Genomic DNA, 22,666 nt, shown 5'->3' with positions numbered 1-22,666 from the left:
GCCACAAATGTCTTGTGTCTGAGCCATTGAATTACGACTCCACTTTGTCTCTATACTGACGTTTTGCCTGTTTGATTGCCTTGTGGAGGGAATGACTACTCTCTTTGTATTCTGCCATATTCCCAGTCACTTTGCCATGGGTAAATGCTGTGTTTTAAGCTTTCAGTTTTGTGCTAATACTGCCATCTATCCACAGTTTCTGGTTAGGGTAGGTTTTAATAGTCACAGTGGGTACAACATCTCCCATACACTTCTTGATGAAATCAGTCACCGTTTCAGTGTACATGTCAATATTAATCTCGGAAGCTACCCGGAACATATCCCAGTCCGCATGATCAAAACAATCTTGAAGCGTGGATTCCGATTGGTCAGACCAGCATTAAATAGCACGGGTACTTCCTGTTTGAGTTTCTGCCTATAGGAAGGATGGAGCAAAATGGAGTTGTGGTCATATTTGCTGAAAGGAGGGTTGGGGAGGACCTTGTATGCATCCCGGAAGTTGGAATAACAATGGTCGAGTGTTTTTCCAGCGAGATTACTACAGTCGATATGCTGATAGAATTTAGGTAGCCTTTTCCTCACATTTGCTTTGTTAAAATCCCCAGTTACAATAAATGCAGCCTCAGGATATATGGTTTCAAGATTTCATAATGTCCAGTGAAGTTCCTTGAGAGCCGTCGTGGTATCAGCTTGAGGGGGGGATATACGCGGCTGTGACAATAACCAAAGAGAATACGGTCGGCATTTAAGAATGACTTATCCCTCATTCTGGTAGCCCCTCTAGAGTCAGATAAACTACTGTTACGCAGAGTCCTGATGACCCAAGCAAATGGAAAGATTTTCCATCCTCACCCAGTAAACATGTTCCTCCGGGTTCCTCCGGGTCTGGCCTGAGAAAGGATGAATCTGAATGCAACAGGCTTTGAGGCTATCCAGAGGGCAAGAGCCCCTTCTACATGCTCACTGTATTGAATCAAGTGGTGTGTTTTTGAGAAGTGGTGTGACCAGAGACAGATACAGTTGAAGTCGGAAGTTTAAATACACTTAGCCAAGTACATTTAAACTCAGTTTTTCACAATTCCTGACATTTAATCCTCAGAAAAACTCCCTGTTATAGGTAAGTTAGAATCACCACTTTATTTTAAGAATTTGAAATGTCAGAATATTAGTAGAGAGTGATTTATTTCAGCTTTTATTTCTTTCATCACATTCCCAGTGGGTCAGAAGTTTACATACACTCAATTAGTATTTGGTAGCATTGCCTTTAAATTATTTAACTTGGGTGAAATGTTTCAGGTAGGCTTCCACAAGCTTCCCACAATAATTTGGGTGAATTTTGGCCCATTCCTCCTGACAGAGCTGGTGTAACTAAGTCAGGTTTGTATTCCTCCTTGCTCTCACATGCTTTTTCAGTTCTGCCCACAAATGTTCTATAGGCTTGAGGTCAGTGCTTTCTGATGGTCACTCTAATACCTTGACTTTGTTGTCCTTAAGCCATTTTGCCACAACTTTGGAAGTATGCTTGGGGTCATTGTCCATTTGGAAGAACCATTTACGACCAAGCTTTAACTTCCTGACTGATGTCTTGAGATGTTGCTTCAATATATCCACATAATTTTCCTACCCCATGATGCCATCTATTTTATTAACTGCACCAGTCCCTCCTGCAGCAATGCACCCCCAACAACAAGATGCTGCCACTCCCTTCACGGTTGGGATGGTGTTCTTCAGCTTGCAAGCCTCTCCCTTTTTCCTCCAAACATAACGATGGTCATTATGGCCAAACAGTTCTATTTTTGTTTCATCAGACCAGAGAACATTCCTCCAAAAAGTACAATCTTTGTCCCCATGTGCAGTTGCAAACCGTTGTCTGGCTTTTTTATGGCGGTTTTGGAGCAGTGGCTTCTTCCTTGCTGAGCGGCCTTTCAGGTTATGTTGATATAGGAGGGGGCGCAGCCTACGAGGAAAGAGCTTTAGACAGGTTGTGGTTCCCATGTTGATATAGGACTCGTTGTAGATATAGATACTTTTGTATCCATTTCCTCCAGCTTCTTCACAAGGTCCTTTGCTGTTGTTCTAGGATTGATTTGCACTTTTTGCACCAAAGTACATTCATCTCTAGGAGACAGAACTCATCTCCTTTCTGAGCGGTATGACTGCTGCGTGGTCCCATGGTGTTAATACTTGCATACTATTGTTTGTACAGGTGAACGTGGTACCTTCAGGTGTTTGGAAATTGCTCCCAAGGATGAACCAGACTTGTGGAGGTCTACAATGTATTTTTCTGTCTTGGCTGATTTCTTTTTATTTTCCCATGATGTCAAGTAAAGAGACACTGAGTTTGAAGGCAGGCCTTGAAATACATCCACAGGTACACCTCCACTTGACTCAAATTATGTCAAGCTTCTAAAGCCATGCCATCATTTTCTGGAATTGTCCAAGCTGTTTAAAGGCACAGTTAACTTAGTGTATGTAAACTTCTCACCCACAGTGAATTTTAAGTTAAATAATCTGTCTTTAAACAATTGTTGTAAAAATGACTGGTCATGCACAAAGTAGATGTCCTAACCGACTTGCAAAAACTATAGTTTGTTAACAAGAAATTTGTGGAGTGGTTGAAAAACTAATTTTAATGACCCTCTTATGTCGTTTTATGAGGGGGACAAGTTGCTTACGCCCAGTCTCCAAACCTTTAGCCCCGTCTTGGGACCTGTTTATTGTGTTTGAGGCTATTTCACAGCAACCGCTGGAAATCATGGAGATGAAATAGTTTTGTATAAACTGCTTTACTGATTTCCCTTACGTTGCAAAATGGAATTGTCTCGCCTTAGAGCTTATGGTTTTCCACCCGTCGCCCTTCACACCATTTGTGTCCAGTACTCGCGTTGTGCATTTACTTGGATAGATATAGAGCGACCGCCTCTTTGTTTCCTGGGTTCCCTCCTCAAGGCTCAATGACTATCCCATTGGATAGTGGAGGCTATTTTATTGTCTTATAATAGCAAAGGTTTACAGCCCCTGGAGGGCCTGAGTGCTCATTCCATCAGAGGCGTGGCTACCTCTTTGGCACTGTTTAAAGGCATATGGGATATGGCTTGTTGGGCTACCCCTCATACTTTTATTACATTTTACCGACTGGATGTTACTGCACCTTCGTTGGTGCATGATGTCCTCAGTGTCAGAGTCTCTGAGGGAGGAATGTGTTGGATGACTAGCTGTGTTCGAAAGGCATGTCTATGATACGAGAGTTGGCCATATACCAGCAGTGATACATCTCAACAAATATTTGAAATAGAACGCAAGGTTAATTTCTTAACCCCAGTTATATGATATGTTACTCATCACTTGGATTCGGTCTTAGGTAGCAAAATTTGAAACGTTGTTTTATACATTGGATAAAAGTAGAGACTCAGAGCTACAAAATGGTATATCATACACTGCATTTTTGAGGAACAATGGGAAAGTAATTCTGCTTTGAAAGTTGATAAACTTGCCTTTGAATGTGTTGGTATCTAGTGAGGAGCTCTTTGTCTACACCCATTCAACATTGTTCACACCCTCTTGAGCTTTAGCCCCACCCATCTCATTTTGCCCTCAGAGCGTTCAGAGTGCACACTTGACGCTCTGGCCGATGATTTGTTTACCTATGGACAACATGAAAACAGCCTAACCAGCTCTGTTGGCAACAATTTCATTATGCTTTTTTGCAGATGTTTACTAACACCGGTCATATTCAATTTGTGTTGTACACTTTAGATTAAGACATGTAGCTAGCTAGCTAAACAATGAACCTAGCTAGGTAAACATTGTGTAAGATCACACACGTTGCGTAACATTGGCTAACGAGCCATCCAGCTAACGTTAGCTAGTTAAACAACAATGCTAAATCATGTCGTTACTACCCTGCATGAATATTCTGGGAGCTAACCAACCAGGTTCAATGTTAGCTAGCTAACATTAGGCTCTAGCTAGAAAAGCAAATTGCTCTAGGATACAAATAATAGCGTCAGCTAGGAAGCCAGACAGCTAATGTTAGCTAGCTAGCTAACAGTACACTTTAGCTACAAATGAAACCACTTCCTGTCAAAATCAGAAATGTGTAATATCTGAAAATGTAGCTAGCTAACAATAGACTATCTTACCTGTATATGTCATCTACATACGTCTCACTGTCACGAATGCCATGCCACGTTGCCCTTAGTTTGAAGATGTAATCTGGAGACAGGTGTTTTCTCCATCTCTTTAGCTATCATACTCTATTCCACTTATTTCAAAACTTGATCCTCCAGAAAGTGGAGAGCATCACTTTTGCAGCTCCACTACACAGTACATTCGACAGATTACCAACACAGACTGACCAACTCAAATAGACAGAAGCCGTCTATATGGCAGACCAATCCGCACTCCTCTCTCGGCATGTCCAGCCCACTCATTTTCTCAGCCAATCATGGCTAGTGGCTAAACCAACAAGGCTTGTAATTTAATGATTTTATTCATATTTACAGATGGCATACATGTTTGTTATTAAGGCACATGAAAGTTCACATGTTCGAGAAGGTATTTCTGCCAAAACCCACATTTTGATAACCACATTTTTTTTTAATGTTCAAACGGCTCTCCTGTGAAGTCGTGACTTGCGACATACACCTAGTTTCCTGAATTGGGTCATACAGTATATGAGTGAGATGTATCACCACATTTCTGTTCTCGTAGTGCGCAAGGAAGAGAGACATGTTTTGCGAATGACTAGTGGGCGGGCGAGTGGCGCCTTATAGATTGTGTGATCTGAATGGCTTGGTCTCTACTTTATATTTTATGTATTGCATTTTCTCCTTGTAGGAGCTTCAACAGCAGCGCATGATCGAGATGAAGAATCTGAAAAAGACCCGGAATTTCTACCAAAAGCTGCTCCACCAAGAGAGAAAAAATAAAGGTACAAATCAATCCCTCATCACTTTTATATTCCCAATGTCTACTATTGGTTGATAAATAGAAATATTGCATTTCTTTCTCTATGTGTTTTTCTTCTGAAGGTTCGGAGGCTAGATTGATGCTGTCCAAACTCAAGATCCAGTTTGAGGAGTTGAGGTCCAAAGTGGAGTTCCTAGACTGTGTAAAGAAATATCTTGAGGTGCGGACAGGTTGAACAGATGATTTCTTAATCCGGCCCTGTGTCTTGTGAAAGACTTATGTATGGCCTTGTGTCAATAGAGAATGGTTGACTAAGTTACTAGTTCTCAGTTCTTACCTCAGGGAACCCCAACCGTTCCATAGCTAGCACACCTGATTCAACTAGTGATGGGCATTCCGAGTCTTTTCGTTGAGTCGGCTTCACGTTAAAGAGCCGGCTCATTTGAGTCCCCAACAGCTCTTAGTTAAAACAAAATATGCTTAAAAATCAACCTACAACCATAAAAAAATTGCAAATCTCCAATGTAAAGCCTAAATGCTTTTTTTACCTGGCCAAATTATTAGATGGCCTGCAAAAATAAATAAAAATAATTAAAAAAACACACTGAAACAATCTACGTGGACCAGATTGATCTGCTCTCCCCACTATTTATTGTTTTGCAGTGAGGATTCCCCCTCTTTAGAGAATTACTTTGTAGAGAAAAACGTTGTTTTAAGCTATTAAAACGGTAGTAGCAGTATACATATCAGGGAGCGAATGACCCATCATTAGATTGTTAATAAACACAATAATAAAACCTATGGAATTTTAACAATATAATATGGCTATTAAACCAGAATAAAAAAACATGTATGGTTCTACAAAGAACCTTTGAGATTTATAGAACCATTCTCCATTAAATGTTTATAAAGTAGCACATTCTATACAGCCCCAAAAAGGGTTGTGACCATAGCGGAGTATAGAACTTTTTTTAATGTTTTTTTTATAGAACCTTAGGAAAGTGTTCTTTACTGCAACATACAGGTTCCATTTAGAACCTTATAAGCATGGTTCTTTATAGAACTTTAAAAAAAAGTTCCATATAGCACTAAAAGGTTTTCCGCTATGGTTGCAAGCCACATAACCCTTATTTGGCACTATATGGAACCATTTGTTTTTATTGTGAATCTCTGCCTGGTTGGTTTGGTCAGGTTCTGAGTGTGGATCAGTGGGGTATGGATATGTCCCTCCTCCCCTCCCTGGTAGCATCTGGTCCAGGGAGCCCTCTGGATCTCCAGCCCTCAGAGGAGCCTGCCGTGCTGGGATTGGTATCTTTGTCTGGGGCAGAGAGAGGGAAGAGCAGCCTGCAGGCCGCCACACCCCTGGGTCTCATGTCCTACCTCTATGCCAGGTAACACTAATGCACTATATATTAGCTTACATTAACACGTTTAGGTTACAGTAAAACATGAACTATTAAACCCATGAGTGTGATTAACAGTGTATCAGCACGTATGGTTTAAATAGTGTCCCTCTAGTGGACAATGTGTTATTAAACTGAGCACCACATTTTACTGTCCACCATCATGCCTATGATTGCTGAGAACATTTTACATGATATCCTACATATGGCACAAAGAGACATTTCTGTTTATTTAGATTTGTGCCCAAATGTGTTTCATTGTGATTTGTCCTAATTCTTCTAGACATGTTGTGTAGTGAGATCACATTCAACAGATACCAAACTAAACTCTGTGTTCTATCTCCTTTGACAGAAATGCTCTATTGGAGGGCTACATCCAACAGTTCCTGTACACATACCGCTATTTCTGCACCCCTCAAGAACTCCTTCAGTTCCTGATGGAAAAATTCACCAGTGCTGTAGCAGCAGGGTATGTAAGGCTACTGTAGCAGAAATAAAAGACAGACAGACATAAACCACAAATTAATTTCATGCTCTTTGGATGGTGTCCGTTCTAGTCATTCTATTTCTATGATTATTTGATTCTGTGGAATTATAATGTCTGGTCAAGTAATTCAGGTTCTATGGTAAAATGTTAATTGAGATAATATAATTGCCATTTGTCAGAAACAATAAGAAAATGAATGGCCACTTGTATAAAAAAACAAAAACAAAGTGACTATAACTGTGAAGTAAGAACTGTAAACATGGGCCTGTATAAATGAGGATCACATTTTTGTTCACATAAAATTATATTGGCATGAAAGCTACCTTTTTTTAAATTTATTTTACATCCCTTTTCCTCCCCAATTTCGTTGTATCCAATTATTAGTAGTTACTATCTTGTCTCATCGCTACAACTCCCGTACGGGCTCGGGAGAGACGAAGGTCGAAAGCCATGCGTCCTCTGAAACACAACCCAACCAAGCCGCACTGCTTCTTAACACAGCGCCCATCCAACCTGGAAGCCAGCCGCACCAATGTGTCGGAGGAAACACCGTGCTCCTGGCGACCTTGGTTAGCGTGCACTGTGCCCTGCCCGCCACAGGAGTCGCTGGTGCGCGATGAGACAAGTATATCCCTACCGGCCAAACCCTCCCTAACCCCCCCACACATTCTGCAGCGATACGCCATCCCATCTGGTTTGTTCTTAGTGGGAACCCCACATGGAGGGAGTCTATTCTACATAGTTTTAACTCCGGAAACGGACAATAGTGACGCCAGCTAGATGGGGTTCTGGTCTGGAATAGATAAGAACAAAAAATGTGCACCCCTTGGAATTAATTGAGAAACGCTGCTCTACAGGAAGTTGGGTTCTGGGCTGGATGGATAGCTGGAGAGAGAGTTGCAGGCTCATGTCTAGCACAGAGAGGGAGAGCGATAGGCTACAGGCACACATTTATTTCTTACTACAGTAGCGTTGGTCTCCAAACATGCAATGATGTCGAATAATCCAAACCCAGGCCCAAATCAGTTCTCAAAATATCAGGCGTGACCCTGGATGAAAATCAAAAATCAAAACTTCCAGAGGAATTCTGAAAAATAACTGTCCTGAATTTATTTTACTCTTTTGTAAAAATGACAGCTTTTTTAATCTTTCAAAAACCACAACTGAGCTATGTCCGAGAGAGTAAAAGTATGCCAAAGATTTAAATATATTAGGCTCGAATATAGCTAATTTTCATTTTTCACCTCATAATCTGTGAAATTTGAATGTCAGGTCTAGTAATTATATTTATGTGGTTATTTGTGGTTATCCTTTTTCTACCAGAGGTGGTCCAAATGTGTCAGGGGACTGTGCTAAGGTGTACCATCGGAGTCTGGATGTGCTGCAAACCTGGCTGACTGACTGCAGACTGGTGGACTTCAGCCCCAAGTCCATCCTGCTGATCACACTGGAAAACTTCCTCACCAATGAAGTAATTAAAGATCAATCATCAATTAAATGATAAAGCAATCGAATGATAAAACCAATCACTCAAGCAAGTCAATTCATCATTCAATAAATGTCTCAACTGACCAGCTAAATCTGTAGCAGTATAGTTGTTTTTGTTGATGTCATTGTGGTTGCTTTTGTTGTCGATTTTTCAGAGTATTTATAAATACAATACTCTTAAACAATGTTTTTGTAATGGTCTGGTTCTTATGTAGGTGTCTCCAGTAGACAGCAGAGGAGAGAGGCTTCTGACCACTCTTCAGAGCTCTCCCAGGAGGAGGTGGAGCCAAAGCTGTGGGAGCCCAATCAGCATGCAGGAAGAAGATGATGCATTGTCTTCTCATACCATATGCAGAAAATCACATGTTGAGGACTCTGGAAAGAAGGTCCATATAAGCATTATTATACGTGTACTATTATGTTGGTGATGTTGTTTGTCTTACCTGAACCAAAAATCATCTGATTGGTTCAAAGTATGGGAAGTTTGTCTGGCTCAAAAGAAACCCATTTACACTAATATATATTCTGATTGAGTGGGACCATGGCTGCACCCTTGCCCAGTTATGTGACATCCATAGATTAGGGCCTACTGAATTTATTTCAATTGACTGATTTCCTTAAATGAACTGTAACTCAGCGAAATCGTTTAAATTGTTGCATATTGCGTTCATATTTTAGTTCAGGATATGTATTCATAGACGGAACCTTTCTAAGTTGATTTATCTCTGTAGAGTTTCCAGTGGAAAATATCCAGGGTGGTGGAGCCCCAGGCAACCCAGACCAAAGACCAGGCCTACTCATTAGCAGCAGCCCTGCCGCGGCCCTGCTACACCTCCCTTATGGATGACATCTCCAGTGCCTGCCTCAGAAGCGAGGAAAGACACCCTTTTAGTCAGAGTGAACACAGCGCCCAACACACGGCACAGCAACTCACTCTACTGCAGCAGGTAAACATGAACGTGCATACACACACTGACATGCACACACGCGCACACACACACACACACACACACACACATTGACATGCACACGCATACACAGCCCACCAAATCATCCTGCAGCAACAGATAAACAGACTTGCACAATTTCTCCCTCTCTCATGCATTCACACTCACTAACAAACACATTGTTATTCATAGACACTTGGGGGGAGACAAATCACTACTTTATGAACTGAAAACAAATTCACAGACCTACAGTTGAAGGTGGAAGTTTACATACACCTTAGCCAAATACATTTAAACTCAATTCCTGACATTTAATCCTAGTAAAAATTCCCTGTCTTAGGTCAGTTAGGATCACCACTTTATTTTAAGAAATGTCAGAATAATAGTAGAGAGAATGATTTATTTCAGATTTTATTTATTTCATCACATTCCCAGTGGGTCAGAAGTTCACATACACTCAATTAGTATTTGGTAGCATTGCCTTTAAATTGTTTAACTTGAGTAAAACGTTTCAAGTAGCCTTCCACAAGCTTCCCACAATAAGTTGGGTGAATTTTGGCCCATTCCTCTTGACAGAGCTGGTGTAACTGAGTCAGGTTTGTAGGCCTCCTTACTCGCACACGCATTTTCAGTTCTGCCCACAAATGTTCTATAGAATTGAGGTCAGGGCTTTGTGATGGCCACTCCAATACCTTGACTTTGTTGTCCTTAAGCCATTTTGCCACAACTTTGGAAGTATGCTTGGGGTCATTGTCCATTTGGAAGACCCATTTGCGACCAAGCTTTAACTTCCTGACTGATGTCTTCAGATGCTGCTTCAATATATCCACATAATTTTCCTGCCTCATGATGCCATCTATTTTGTGAAGTGCACCAGTCCCTCCTGCAGCAAAGCACCACCACAACATGATGCTGCCACCCTCGTGCTTCATGGTTGGTATGGTGTTCTTCAGCTTGCAAGCCTCCCCCTTTTTCCTCCTAACATAACGATGTCATAACGAAGTCATTATGGCCAAACAGTTCTATTTTTGTCCAAAAAGTACAATCTTTGTCCCAATGTGCAGTTGCAAACCGTAGTCTGGCTTTTTATGGCAGTTTTGGAGCGGTGGCTTCTTCCTTGCTGAGCGGCGGCTTCTTCCTTGCTGAGCGGCCTTTCAGGTTATGTCGAAATAGGACTCGTTTTACTGTGGATACTTTTGTATCTGTTTCCTCCAGCATCTTCACAAGGTCATTTGCTGTTGTTCTGGGATTGATTTGCACTTTTTGCACCAAAGTACGTTAATCTTTACTGCCCTCCCAAGCAAAAAGGCAGTAACTGCTCATTTGGTCGAAAATGAGTTAATGTAATTTTTGTTACATTAAATGCATGCTTAATCATGTGGACAAGTATCCTGCCTCGTATTGTGTTTTGGAGAGAATGGGGGTCGTATTAGCAGTATCTGCAAAAAGTTACTGTGAAACCAAGGTAAGTGGCAGTAACTGCCTTTTAGCTTGTTTTCAACCTCCCCTTGGCTGCAGTTACTGCGTTTTACCTTGGTTTCATATAATTTTATTCTGATAGTGATGCAATCGAACCTGTATGACACTGACTGACAGCTACACACACACATACAATGCTAATCTAGGTATACAACACCATGGCACAGCATTCCCGGGGGGAAATGATGGTTGAACTTGCTCTGAAATGCCAACATCCAGACACTGGTAAGAACTAGCTAGCCAAGTAGATCTCAGATCAAAATTAATTAGCTAGCTAGCAAGCTATCTAACTAGCTAGCGAGCATAGACTAACAATGCTACCTGCTCTCACGAGAGGAGATCTGCAATTGATACTAACTTCAATCTATTAGCCATAGAATTAATTATATTCTGAAATTTCATCTGATGGTTTCTTTGAATACACCATGCACACGATTTCTAGCCAGTGACAGCCACCTAGCTAAAACTGACGTGCCCCTACCAAAACATCAAAATCTACCTAGCTAGCATTAGCATGAAGCAATAGATTTGTGCTACATGGTCCCATAAGAGACAAATTAATATAATCCCTAGTTGTATTCTGACATTCCATGGGTTATTTGAATCTGTAACGTTACACCACACACATGACTTCTTAGCAGCTGACGGTCAGTTGGACGTGCATCCCATACTGAATTGTCAAATGCCACGCACACTCATTTTCCGGATGAGCGCACACAGAATTGCTAGCTCATTAATTCTATATCTACTCACATGTTCAGGGTTTCTGGTTCTTTTTTTATATTCCAGTATTGCGTGACTGTCCCAACTGAAAGTTAAAATACCAAATTGTATCCACCACCTTTGTTGGTGGCATATGTAATTAGTACAAGCTTTGACATGCCAAATGTGTGCTCAATGTGTCTGCTTCAGTGCCATCATTACATGAATGCAGAATAAACAGTTTTGCATGACTTCCACCAATCCCTGTGGTCTAGATGATTAGTATCCATGTGGATCAAAGTTGCCATGTGAGGGTATATTAGGACAGTACACCCACGTCAATACTAGGTTTTATTCCTGTTAATGTCCATCCATGTAATTATTTTGTATTTGTAAACAAAAATGAAAATTTAAGAGCCTTTTTGGGATTAGTTATGAAATTAATAGATGAACTGAGTTATGACAGTGAAAATTATTATGATGATGTTTGCACAAGATAAAATCAACATTGATTATATCCTATATTGTAGAATAACTGAAATTGATTATGATCATATGTTTGCACACCACAAAATGTCAGTATTAATTATTATCATCCATGACAGAATAGAATCATTGGGATGCATGTCCCTGGCCAAATTCCAACAAATATTCCTGATCGACCCCGTTTAACTGAAGTCACAGTGTCAACACTATTTGAAGAAATAGAGAACCAGTGGGTGGTCTCTGACCATCCCCAAATCAGCCACTACAGACGAGAGCATGCCCCATATTGTCAATATTCGGTTCATGCATAATGACTACAAGGAGAAGAACAAAGATGCCAGCTGCGGTTAGGAACATCAGCTTTGTGAAGCTTGGTGAAGAGGAGTGCAAGCTCTGTTTGTTGTAGGGTCATCATCTGAAGATGGGGCACAGGGAGAATGAGGCCATGGAAACCCAAGCCTGCCAAGACAACAGCCATGCAGAACCTGAATTCACCATCCCCAACCCTGACTACATGCAATGTAGGACATATGAGGAACATAAGAAGTCTGCAGGGCAGAGCAGAAGCCATTACCAGGCTTATGCCCAGAAAGATTGGCCTGAGGACTGGTCTGTGAGGAGCGTTGATATGCAAAAAGTCATCATGCTCCCTCGCATGAAAGGTGTGAAAATACCATTGTTCACAAGAAGAATCGTTGCCTATCGCGAGACATTCACCACCATTGGAAAGAAGTCTCAAATGAAGAAGAAAACAATCTCAGTGGTATGGTGTGAAGGAACAGCTGGTCGGAAGGCAGAGGAGATTACTTCATCTTATGTAGCACCAAGATGTATGTAGCACCAAAGCTGGCAGAGATGGCTGAAATCCAGTTGAGGCGTGGATCCAAGAGCCTCTTCTACAAAGTCTCCCATGAAGAAAAGGGCTTCACAGAGCTCGACTTTATCAAGTCACTCTAGAGACACCCTCGACACTACGTACACATGATAGAAGGATAGAAGAGTCCAAGAAGATGGACATCATCACCAAGCTGTGTCCTCTGACGCCTGCAAATCGAAGGCAGTTCTGGAATGCCTTGGCTGTGAACAACTTTGCTAAGGATGAGGAGTGATATGGAGGAGCACTGAAGAAGTTTTACTTAAAAATGAAATGTAACTACTCAGCATTTTATCAATTTTAGCTAAATGTCATTTGGGTACTCTTATGAATATGAACATGTAAATATGTTTTAAAAATGTTTATTAGCAATCTCATGGTCATTTTTTATATTTTGTATTACCCTACGTCATACTTCTATTATGCTCCATCATTATATATTACAAGACAGGTAATCATTTCATGTAATTCAAACAATTTCAGTGCTGCTTTTCACATTTATTCTTATAACAAGACATGGGCTACTTGTCACACACAGTATGTAATGTGACTGACGCAGAACCTACATCTCTATGTAAATGCAACTGGTATCTTAGTGGAAGACACACAAAGGATGCAGTTTCAACTCTGTTACACTGTCATTAAATACACTGCTCTTGTATTAATAGCATAAATAAGAAGTATAGTAAACTAAAAAATGAAAATGGCAGGAAAATGTATAACATATCATGCCAAGGAAGAAGGCAGGAACTGCCGTTTAAGGGTCAAAGTTCATGTCAGAGATCAGGGTCAACATGAATAAAATAAATGTACTTATAGTAAGGCAACAGATCATTACATCTCCAATGATCTCCCTAGAATTAATTTGGCTGGACAATTAAAAAACTTTGAAGACATTTTTCTCAGTTCCACTCTATGAGCAGTTACTGCCTTTTTGCTTGGGAGGGCAGTATGAACTGAGCGGTATGAACTCTGTGTGGTCCCATGGTGTTTATACTTGCGTACTATTGTTTGTACAGATGAATGTGGTACCTTCAGGTGTTTGGAAATTCCTCCCAAGGATGAACCAGACTTGTGGAGGTCTAATAAAATAAAAAATATTCTGATTTCTTTGGATTTTCCCATGATGTCAAGCAAAGAGGCACTGAGTTTGAAGGTAGGCCTTGAAATACATCCACAGGTACACCTCCAATTGACTCAAGTGATGTCAACTAGCCTATCAGAAGCTTCTAAAGCCATGACATACTTTTCTGGAATTTTCCAAGCTGTTTAAAGGCACAGTCAACTTAGTGTATGTAAACTTCTGACTCACTGGAATTGTGATACAGTGAATTATAAGTGAAATAATCTGTCTGTCAACAATTGTAAAAATAACTTGTGTCATGCACGAAGTAGATGTCCTAACCGACTTGCCAAAACTATAGTTTGTTAACAAGAAATTTGTGGAGTGGTTGAAAAACAAGTTTTAATGACTCCAACTTAAGTGTATGTAAACTTCTGACTTCAACTGTATATATAAATGTGAAACATAAGCTCTTGTTTTTTTTAAATGCAGGAAATGTTTCAAGGCTGTCACCCCAATAATTTCCTCAACTCTAGAGCTCAAGGAGTCGGGGACAAAGCTTTTAGTGTCACCAAGTGAGTAAATGTTCCCTTTGGTTCAAATATTTCAGTGACATATACCAGAATGCATAATCTGAAACAAGCATCACTTGCTAGATTATGAGACTTATGTGACAGTCAGCCATTGCATCCTTGACAATCTCTGACCTAAAATCAACCGTTCATTCACAGCTCAATCTCGAGTCTGATTGTCTCTCTCTTATCCCACAGACATGTGTCACACTCTATACCTCCAGTAGAGGGCAGCAGTTTATTTGTTAATGAGGAGATGCCACAGGACAGCTACCTCCAACAGCTACTGAGATATGCTGACAGTGTCTCCAACTGGGTTTCTGCTGAAATTGTCATCTGTGATTCGATAAAGGTGAGATCTGCTAGTAATGGGGATACAACTCTGTTGGACATTACTGTTTGATCTCTATATCTATATGTATGTCATTTATTCAACACACACACACACACACACACACACACACACACACACACACACACACACACACACACACACACACACACACACACAAAGACAGTCAGAGGCTGGCACTAAGACAGCATTGAATGAGCTGTATTCCGCCATAAGCAAACAAGAAAACGCTCACCCAGAGGCGGCAATCCTACTAGCCGGGGATTTTAATGCAGGGAAACTTAAATCCGTTTTTACCACATTTCTATCAGCATGTTAAATGTGCAACCAGACGAAAAAAACTCTGGACCACCGATACTTCACACACAGAGACGCATACAAAGCTCTCCCTCGCCCTCCATTTGGCAAATCTGACCATAATTCTATCCTCCTGATTCCTGCTCACAAGGAGGAATTAAAGCAGGAAGCACCAGTGACTAGATCAATAAAAAAGTGGTCAGATGAAGCAAATGCTAAGCTACAGGACTGTTTTGCTAGCACAGACATGGAATATGTTCCGGGATTCCTCCGGTGGCATTGAGGAGTACACCACATCATTCATTGGCTCAATCAATAAGTGCATCGATGATGTGTCCCCATAGTGACCGTATGTACACTACCGTTCAAAAGTTTGGGGTCACTTAAAAATGTCCTTGTTTTTGAATCATCAAACAGGCAAAGCATCAATATAGGTCTATGATCGAATCGTAATACACCGGTTCTGGTGCTCGTTGGATATGGCAGGGCTTGCAAACCATTACAGACTACAAAGGGAAGCACAGCCGAGAGCTGCCCAGTAACACGAGCCTACCAGACGAGCTAAACTACTTCTATGCTCGCTTCAAGGCAAATATCACTGAAACATGCATGAGAGCACCAGCTGTTTAAGAAGACTGTGATCTTTCTCGCCGCAGCCAATGTGAGTAAGACCTTTAAATAGGTCAAAATTCACAAGGCCGCAGGGCCAGATGGATTACCAGGACATGTACTGTGAACATGCGTTGACCAACTGGCAAGTGTCGTCACTGACATTTTCAACCTCTCCATGTCCGAGTCTGTAATACCAAGATGTTTTAAGCAGACCACCTGTGCCTGTGCCGAAGAACACAAAGAAATCTTGCATAAATGACTACCGTCCCGTAGCACTCACGTCTGTAGCCATGAAGTGCTTTGAAAGACTGGTCATGGCTCACATCAAGAACATTATCCCAGAAACCCTAGACCCACTCCAATTGCAGACCGCCCCAACAGATCCACAGATGATACAATCTCTATTGCACAACAGTGGTAGGCTTGATCAACGACAACGACGAGACAGCCTATAGGGAGGAGGTCAGACACCTGGCCGAGTGGTGCCAGGACAACAACCTCTCCCTCAACGTGATCAAGACAAAGGAGATGATTGTGGACTACAAGAAAAAAGAGGACAGAGCACGCCCCCATTCTCATCGACGGGGCTGCAGTGGAGCAAGTTGGGAGCTTCAAGTTCCTTGGTGTCCACATCACCAACAAACTAACATGGTCCAAGCACACCAAGACAGTCATGAAGAGGGCACGGCAAAACCTTTTCCCCCTCAGGAGACTGAAAAGATTTGCCATGGGCCCTCAGATCTTCAAAAGGTTCTACAGCTGCACCATCGAGAGCATCCTGACTGGTTGCATCACTGCCTGGTATTGCAACTGCTTGGCCTCTGACCGCAAGGCACTACAGAGGTTGTGCGAACGGCCCAGTACATCACTGGGGCCAAGCTTCCTGCCATCCAGGACCTCTATGCCAGGCGGTATCAGAGGAAGGCCCTAAAAATTGTCAAAGACTTCAGCCACCCTTGCCATATACTTTTCTCTCTGCTATTGCACTGCAAGCGGTACCGGAGCACCAAGTCTAGGTCCAAGAGGCTTCTCAACAGCTTCTACCCCCAAGCCATAAAGACTCCTGAACATCTAATCAAATGGCTACCCAGACTATTTGCATTGCCTCCCCCCACCACTGCTACTCTCTGTTTTTGCCATCTATGCATAGTCACTTCAATAACCCTACCTACATTTACATACTACCTCAACTGACCGATACCCCCCTGTATATAGTCTCGCTATTGTTGTTTTACTGCTGCTTTTTAGTTACTTGTTACTTTTTTATATTTTATTCTTGTCTGTATTTTTTTTAACTGCATTGTTGGTTAGGGGCTCGTAAGTAAGCATTTCACTGTAAGGTTGTATTCAGCGCATGTGACTAATAAAATTTGATTTGATTTGAAAACACTAATATTCATTTATTTTCAAAGTCAGTCATTGTCCGTTAAATCGAATTACGTGATAGCCATCAGATGCACTTCTATGATGTTTTAATTGATTTCTTCAATGATTTGTGTGAATGCTTGACCATAGAATCTCTCCTCTTCTTTTCTTGCTGCAGATACAAGCGGCTTTGCTCACCAAGTTTCTGTTAATTGCCAAACACTGCTATGAATCGAGAGACTTCGCCACGGCCATGCAGGTCCTTGGAGGTCTGGAGAATGTTTTTGTCAGGCAATTACCCGTAAGTCTGCATGCCTGCATCTGAAATGGCACCCTATGTCCTATATACTGTAGTGCACTACTTTTGACCAGAGTCATGTAGGGAGCACCCATGAAATAAATAACATACTCTTAGGCCCTTAAGTGAAATGTATTTTGCTGCTGTTATGGGAACCAGTGGATATTTGATTCCTTTCTGAGTTAGATGAACATCAGAATTTGTGTTCAAATCAAATTTCGGGGGACATAACAGCACCAAAAATGGGTGCTTACCTTATGAATTGTCATAAAGTGTAACAACTGAAATGATGTGTTCTTGTTGTTTGTCCATGTTCTAATAATACTCTTCCTGTTCTTGTCATTACTGAACTTAGAGGTTTTTTTATATCGCTTTGGTACTATTTTCACAAGTATGTGGTGAATTTTCTAAACTATTAGTACAAAACTCCAAACTGGTAACACTTGTTAAGGCATGCTTCTCAGTCAAAACAGTTTGGTATAGCTCGTTATGTGACATGTTATGTGATGTTATGTGACATTGTCACATTTCTGTTATTTTTGGAATTCGGTGAAGGGTTTTTGGGCTGTTCGGGCACAAGAAGTTCGGAGCCGAAGTCTATGCCCCTTTGTCAGTGATTGGTCAACAGTAGGGATTCTTCAATAAATTATTTGTTTTAATTCAACGAGAGACTGCACCAAACATCTTAGTAAAATTGTGAGACGAACATCTCTTCTGCAAAAATGTCAAAATTAATGACAGATATATTGAGTCATCTATTTCGTGAGATTAGTATATACTGGCTACGGCGTCTCAAAATGGACAAACGTAATATACAAAAGTAATATTGCTGCTATTTTCTCGTTTTTCAAGCGAAGGTCTTTTAAAGGAGTATGCCAGTCTTACATTAAAAACTATTCATTGTGCGTTCCTTGTGAAATATAATGAGTAGATTGGTTTAATCACCAAAACACAACTTAAATGATATCTTCTCAATTTAGTAATTTTAACAACCAGTTAAATCAATAGCAAAAAATGTAAGATACGTGTTTCAAAATTGCCCCTTGAATGTAGTATGCTACAGTACTGTAAACTCCAGTATATTACACTGTTTTCACGAGGCAATATTAAATACAATTTTATTATTCACGTGTGCCGAATACAAGTAGACCTAACAGTGACATGCTTACTTATTAGCCCCTAACCAACAGTGCAGTTTTAAAAAATACGGATAAGAATAAGAAATAAAAGTAAAAAATAATTAAAGAGCGATAGTAAAATAACAATAGCGAGACTATATACAGCGGGGTAGCGGTACAGAGTCAATGTGTGGGGGCACTGGTTAGTTGAGGTAATATGTACATGTAGGTAGAGTTTTTAAAGTGACTATGACTACTTTGATTAGGTGTACAGGAGTCTTATGGCTTGGAGGTAGAAGCTGTTTAGAAGCCTCTTGGACATAGACTTGGTGCTCCGGTACCGCTTGCCATGCGATAGCAGAGAGAACAGTCTATGACTAGGGTGGCTTGGAGTCTTTGACAATTAGATTTTTTCCTCTGATACTGCCTGGCATAGAAGTCCTGGATGGCAGGAAGCTTGGCCCCAGTGATGTACTGGGCCGGTCGCACAACCTCTGTAGTGCCTTGCGGTCAGAGGCCAAGCAGTTGCAATACCAGACAGTGATGCAACCCGTCAGGATGCTCTCGATGGTGCAGCTGTAGAACCTTTTGAGGATCTGAGGACCCATGGCAAATCTTTTCAGTCTCCTGAGGGGGAATAGGTTTTGTCGTGCCCACTTCACAAATGTCTTGGTGTGTTTGGACCATGTTAGTTTGTTGGTGCTGTGGACACCAAGGAACTTGAAGCTCTCAACCTGCTCCACTGCAGCCCCGTTGATGAGAATGGGGGCATGCTTGGTCCTCTTTTTCCTGTAGTCCACAATCATCTCCTTTGTCTTGATCACGTTGAGGGAGAGGTTGTTGTCTTGGCACCACACGGCCAGGTGTCTGACCTCCTCCCTATAGGCTGTCTCGTCGTTGTCAGTGATCAGGTCTTCCACTGTTTTGTCATTGGGAAACTTAATGATGGTGTTGGAATCATGCCTGGCCGTGCAGTAATGAGTGAACAGGGAGTCCAGGAGGGGACTGAGCATGTACCCCTGAGGGGCCCCTGTTTTGAGGATGAGTGTGGCGGATGTGTTGTTACCTACCCTTACCACCTGGGGGCGGCCCGTCAGGAAATCCAGGATCCAGTTGCAGAGGGAGATGTTTAGTCCCAGCGTCCTTAGCTTATTGATGAGCTTTGAGGGCACTATGGTGTTGAACGCTGAGCTGTAGTCAATGAAAAGCATTCTCACATAGGTTTTCCTTTTGTCCAGGTGGGAAAGAGCACCATCTGTGGATCTGTTGGGGCGGTATGCAAATTGGAGTGGTCTAGGATTTCTGGGATAATGGTGTTGATGTGAGCCATGACCAGCCTTTCAAAGCACTTCATGGCTACAGACATGAGTGCTATGCGTCGGTAGTCATTTAGGCAGGTTACCTTAGTGTTCTTGGGCACAGGCACTATGGGGGTCTGCTTAAAACATGTTGGTATTACAGACTCGGACAGGGAGAAGTTGAAAATGTCAGTGAAGACACTTTCCAGTTGGTCAACGCATGTTCGCAGTACACGTCCTGGTAATCCGTCTGGCCCTGCGGCCTTGTGAATGTTGACCTATTTAATGGTCTTACTCACATCGGCCATCAGTAAGCGTGATCACACAGTCTTCTGGAACAGCTGGTGCTCTCATGCATGTTTCAGTGTTCTTTGCCTTGAATCAAGCATAGAAGTAGTTTAGCTCGGCTGGTAGGCTCTTGTCACTGGGCAGCTCTCGGCTGTGCTTCCCTTTGTAGTCTGTAATGGTTTGCAAGCACTGCCACATCCGATGAGCATCAGAGCCGGTGTAGTACCATTTGGTCATAGTCCTGTATTGATGCTTTGCCTGTTTGATGGTTGTCGGAGGGCATAGCGGGATTTCTTATAAGCTTCCGGGTTCTAATCCCGCTCCTTGAAAGCGGCAGCTCTAGCCTTTTGCTTAGTGCAGATGTTGCCTGTAATACATGGCTTCAGGTTGGGGTATGTACATGCGGTCACTGTGGGGACGACATCATCGATGCACTTATTGATGAAGCCAATGACTGATGTGGTGTGCTCCTCAGTGCCATCGGAGGAATCCCGGAACATATTCCAGTCTGTGCTAGCAAAACAGTCCTGTAGCTTAGCATCTGCTTCATCTGACCATTTTTTTATTGATCTAGTCACTGGTGCTTCCTGCTTTAATTTGTGCTTGTTAGCAGGAATCAGGAGGATAGAATTATGGTCAGATTTGCTAAATGGAGTGCGAGGGAGAACTTTGTATGCATCTCTGTATGTGGAGTAAAGATGGTCCAGAGATTTTTTTCCCCTCTGGTTGCACATTTAACATGCTGATAGAAATGTGGTACAACGAATTTAAGTTTCCCTGCATTAAAGTCTCTGGCTTCTTGGAGCACCGCCTCTGGGTGAGCATTTTCTTGTTTGCTTATGGCGGAATACAACTCATTCAATGCTGTCTTAGTGCCAGCCTCTGACTGTGGTGGTGTACATACACTTAGGTTGGAGTCACTAAAACTAGTTTTTCAACCACTCCACAATTATTTTTTTTTAACAAACTATAGTTTTGGCAAGTCGGTTAGGACATCTACTTTGTGCATGACACAGGTAATTTTTCCAACAATTGTTTACAGACAGATTATTTGCCTTATAATTCACTGTATCACAATTTCAGTGGGTCCGAAGTTTACATACACTAAGTTGACTTTGCCTTTAAACAGCTTGGAAAATTCCAGAAAATGATGTCATGGCTTTAGAAGCTTCTGAGAGGCTAATTGACATAATTTGAGTCAATTGGAGGTGTACCTGTGGATGTATTTCAAGGCCTACCTGTCACGCCCTGGCCTTAGTTTTCTTTATTTAGTTCTTTATTTATCTTTGTTTTCTTTATTATTTTGGTTAGGCCAGGGTGTGATATGGGTCATTTATGTGTTTTGTGTTGTCTAGGGTTTTTTGTAGATTCGTGGTGTTGTGTTCAGTTTAGGTGTCTAGGTAAGTCTATGGTTGCCTAGATTGGTTCTCAATCAGAGGCAGGTGTTTATTGTTGTCTCTGATTGGGAACCATATTTAGTCAGCCATATTCTTTGGGTATTTTGTGGGTGATTGTTTCCTGTGTCAGTGTTTGTGCCACACGGGACTGTTTCGGGTTTTCATGTTCCTTGTTTTGTAGTTGTGTTCATGTTTGAGTTTTCCTATTAAAACCATGGACACTTACCACGCTGTGTATTGGTCCGATCCCTGTTTCACCTCTTCAGAGGAAGAGGAGGAAGAAAACCGTGACACTACCTTCAAACTCAGTGCCTCTTTGCTTGACATCATGGGAAAATCAAAAGAAATCAGCCAAGACTGACAAACAATAGAACGCAAGTATAAACACCATGGGACCACGCAGCCGTCATACCGCTAAGAAAGGAGATGCGTTCTGTCTCCTAGAGATGAACATACTTTGGTGTGAAAAGTGCAAATCAATCCCAGAACAACAACAAAGGACCTTGTGAAGATGCTGGAGGAAACAAAAATATCTATATCCACAGTAAAATGAGTCCTATATCAACATAACCTGAAAGGCTACTCAGCAAGAAAGAAGCCACTGCTTCAAAACCGCCATAAAAAAGCCAGACTACGGTTTGCAACTGCACATGGGGACAAAGATTATACTTTTTGGAGAAATGTCCTCTGGTCTGTCAAAACAAAAATATAACTTTTTGGCTATAATGACCATCGTTATGTTTGGAGGAAAAAGGGGGAGGCTTGCACGCCGAAGAACACCATCCCAACCGTGAAGCACAGGGGTGGCAGCATCATGTTGTGGGGGTGCTTTGCTCGAGGAGGGACTGGTGCACTTCACAAAATAGATGGCATCATAAGGTTGGAAAATGTGGATATATTTAAGCAACATTTCAAGACATCAGTCAGGAAGTTAAAGCTTGGTCGCAAATGGGTCTTCCAAATTGACAATGACCCCAAGCATATTTCCAAAGTTGTGGCAAAATGGCTTAAGGACAACAATGTCAAGGTATTGGAGTGGCCATTACAAAGCCCTGACCTCAATCCTATAGAAAATGTGCGGGCAGAACTGAAAAAGCGTGTGCGAGCAAGGAGGCCTACAAACCTGACTCGGTTACACCAGCGTGTGGAAGGCTACCTGAAACGTTTTACCCAAGTTAAACAATTTAAAGGCAATGCTACCAAATACTAATTGAGTGTAGGTAAACTTC

General features: G+C 41.7%; 1 protein-coding gene across 1 annotated transcript in view; it reads left to right on the top strand.

The window, feature by feature from the left end:
* The window catches only part of LOC139381525 (kinase non-catalytic C-lobe domain-containing protein 1-like), an 87,291-nt gene that overhangs the window by 55,396 nt on the left and 9,229 nt on the right, over positions 1 to 22,666 (top strand). The window contains exons 18-27 of the mRNA XM_071125141.1: positions 4,840 to 4,933; positions 5,034 to 5,131; positions 6,103 to 6,302; positions 6,667 to 6,783; positions 8,125 to 8,272; positions 8,505 to 8,675; positions 9,021 to 9,236; positions 14,333 to 14,415; positions 14,611 to 14,764; positions 17,217 to 17,339. Of these exons, the coding sequence (XP_070981242.1) occupies positions 4,840 to 4,933; positions 5,034 to 5,131; positions 6,103 to 6,302; positions 6,667 to 6,783; positions 8,125 to 8,272; positions 8,505 to 8,675; positions 9,021 to 9,236; positions 14,333 to 14,415; positions 14,611 to 14,764; positions 17,217 to 17,339 (1,404 nt within the window). The remainder of the gene's footprint in view (positions 1 to 4,839; positions 4,934 to 5,033; positions 5,132 to 6,102; positions 6,303 to 6,666; positions 6,784 to 8,124; positions 8,273 to 8,504; positions 8,676 to 9,020; positions 9,237 to 14,332; positions 14,416 to 14,610; positions 14,765 to 17,216; positions 17,340 to 22,666) is intronic.

This window comes from Oncorhynchus clarkii, chromosome 23 (assembly GCF_045791955.1).
Source record: "Oncorhynchus clarkii lewisi isolate Uvic-CL-2024 chromosome 23, UVic_Ocla_1.0, whole genome shotgun sequence".
Classification (NCBI taxonomy): domain Eukaryota; kingdom Metazoa; phylum Chordata; class Actinopteri; order Salmoniformes; family Salmonidae; genus Oncorhynchus; species Oncorhynchus clarkii.
Note: the sequence above shows the minus strand (reverse complement) of the source record. Positions and strands in the feature narration are given on the sequence as shown.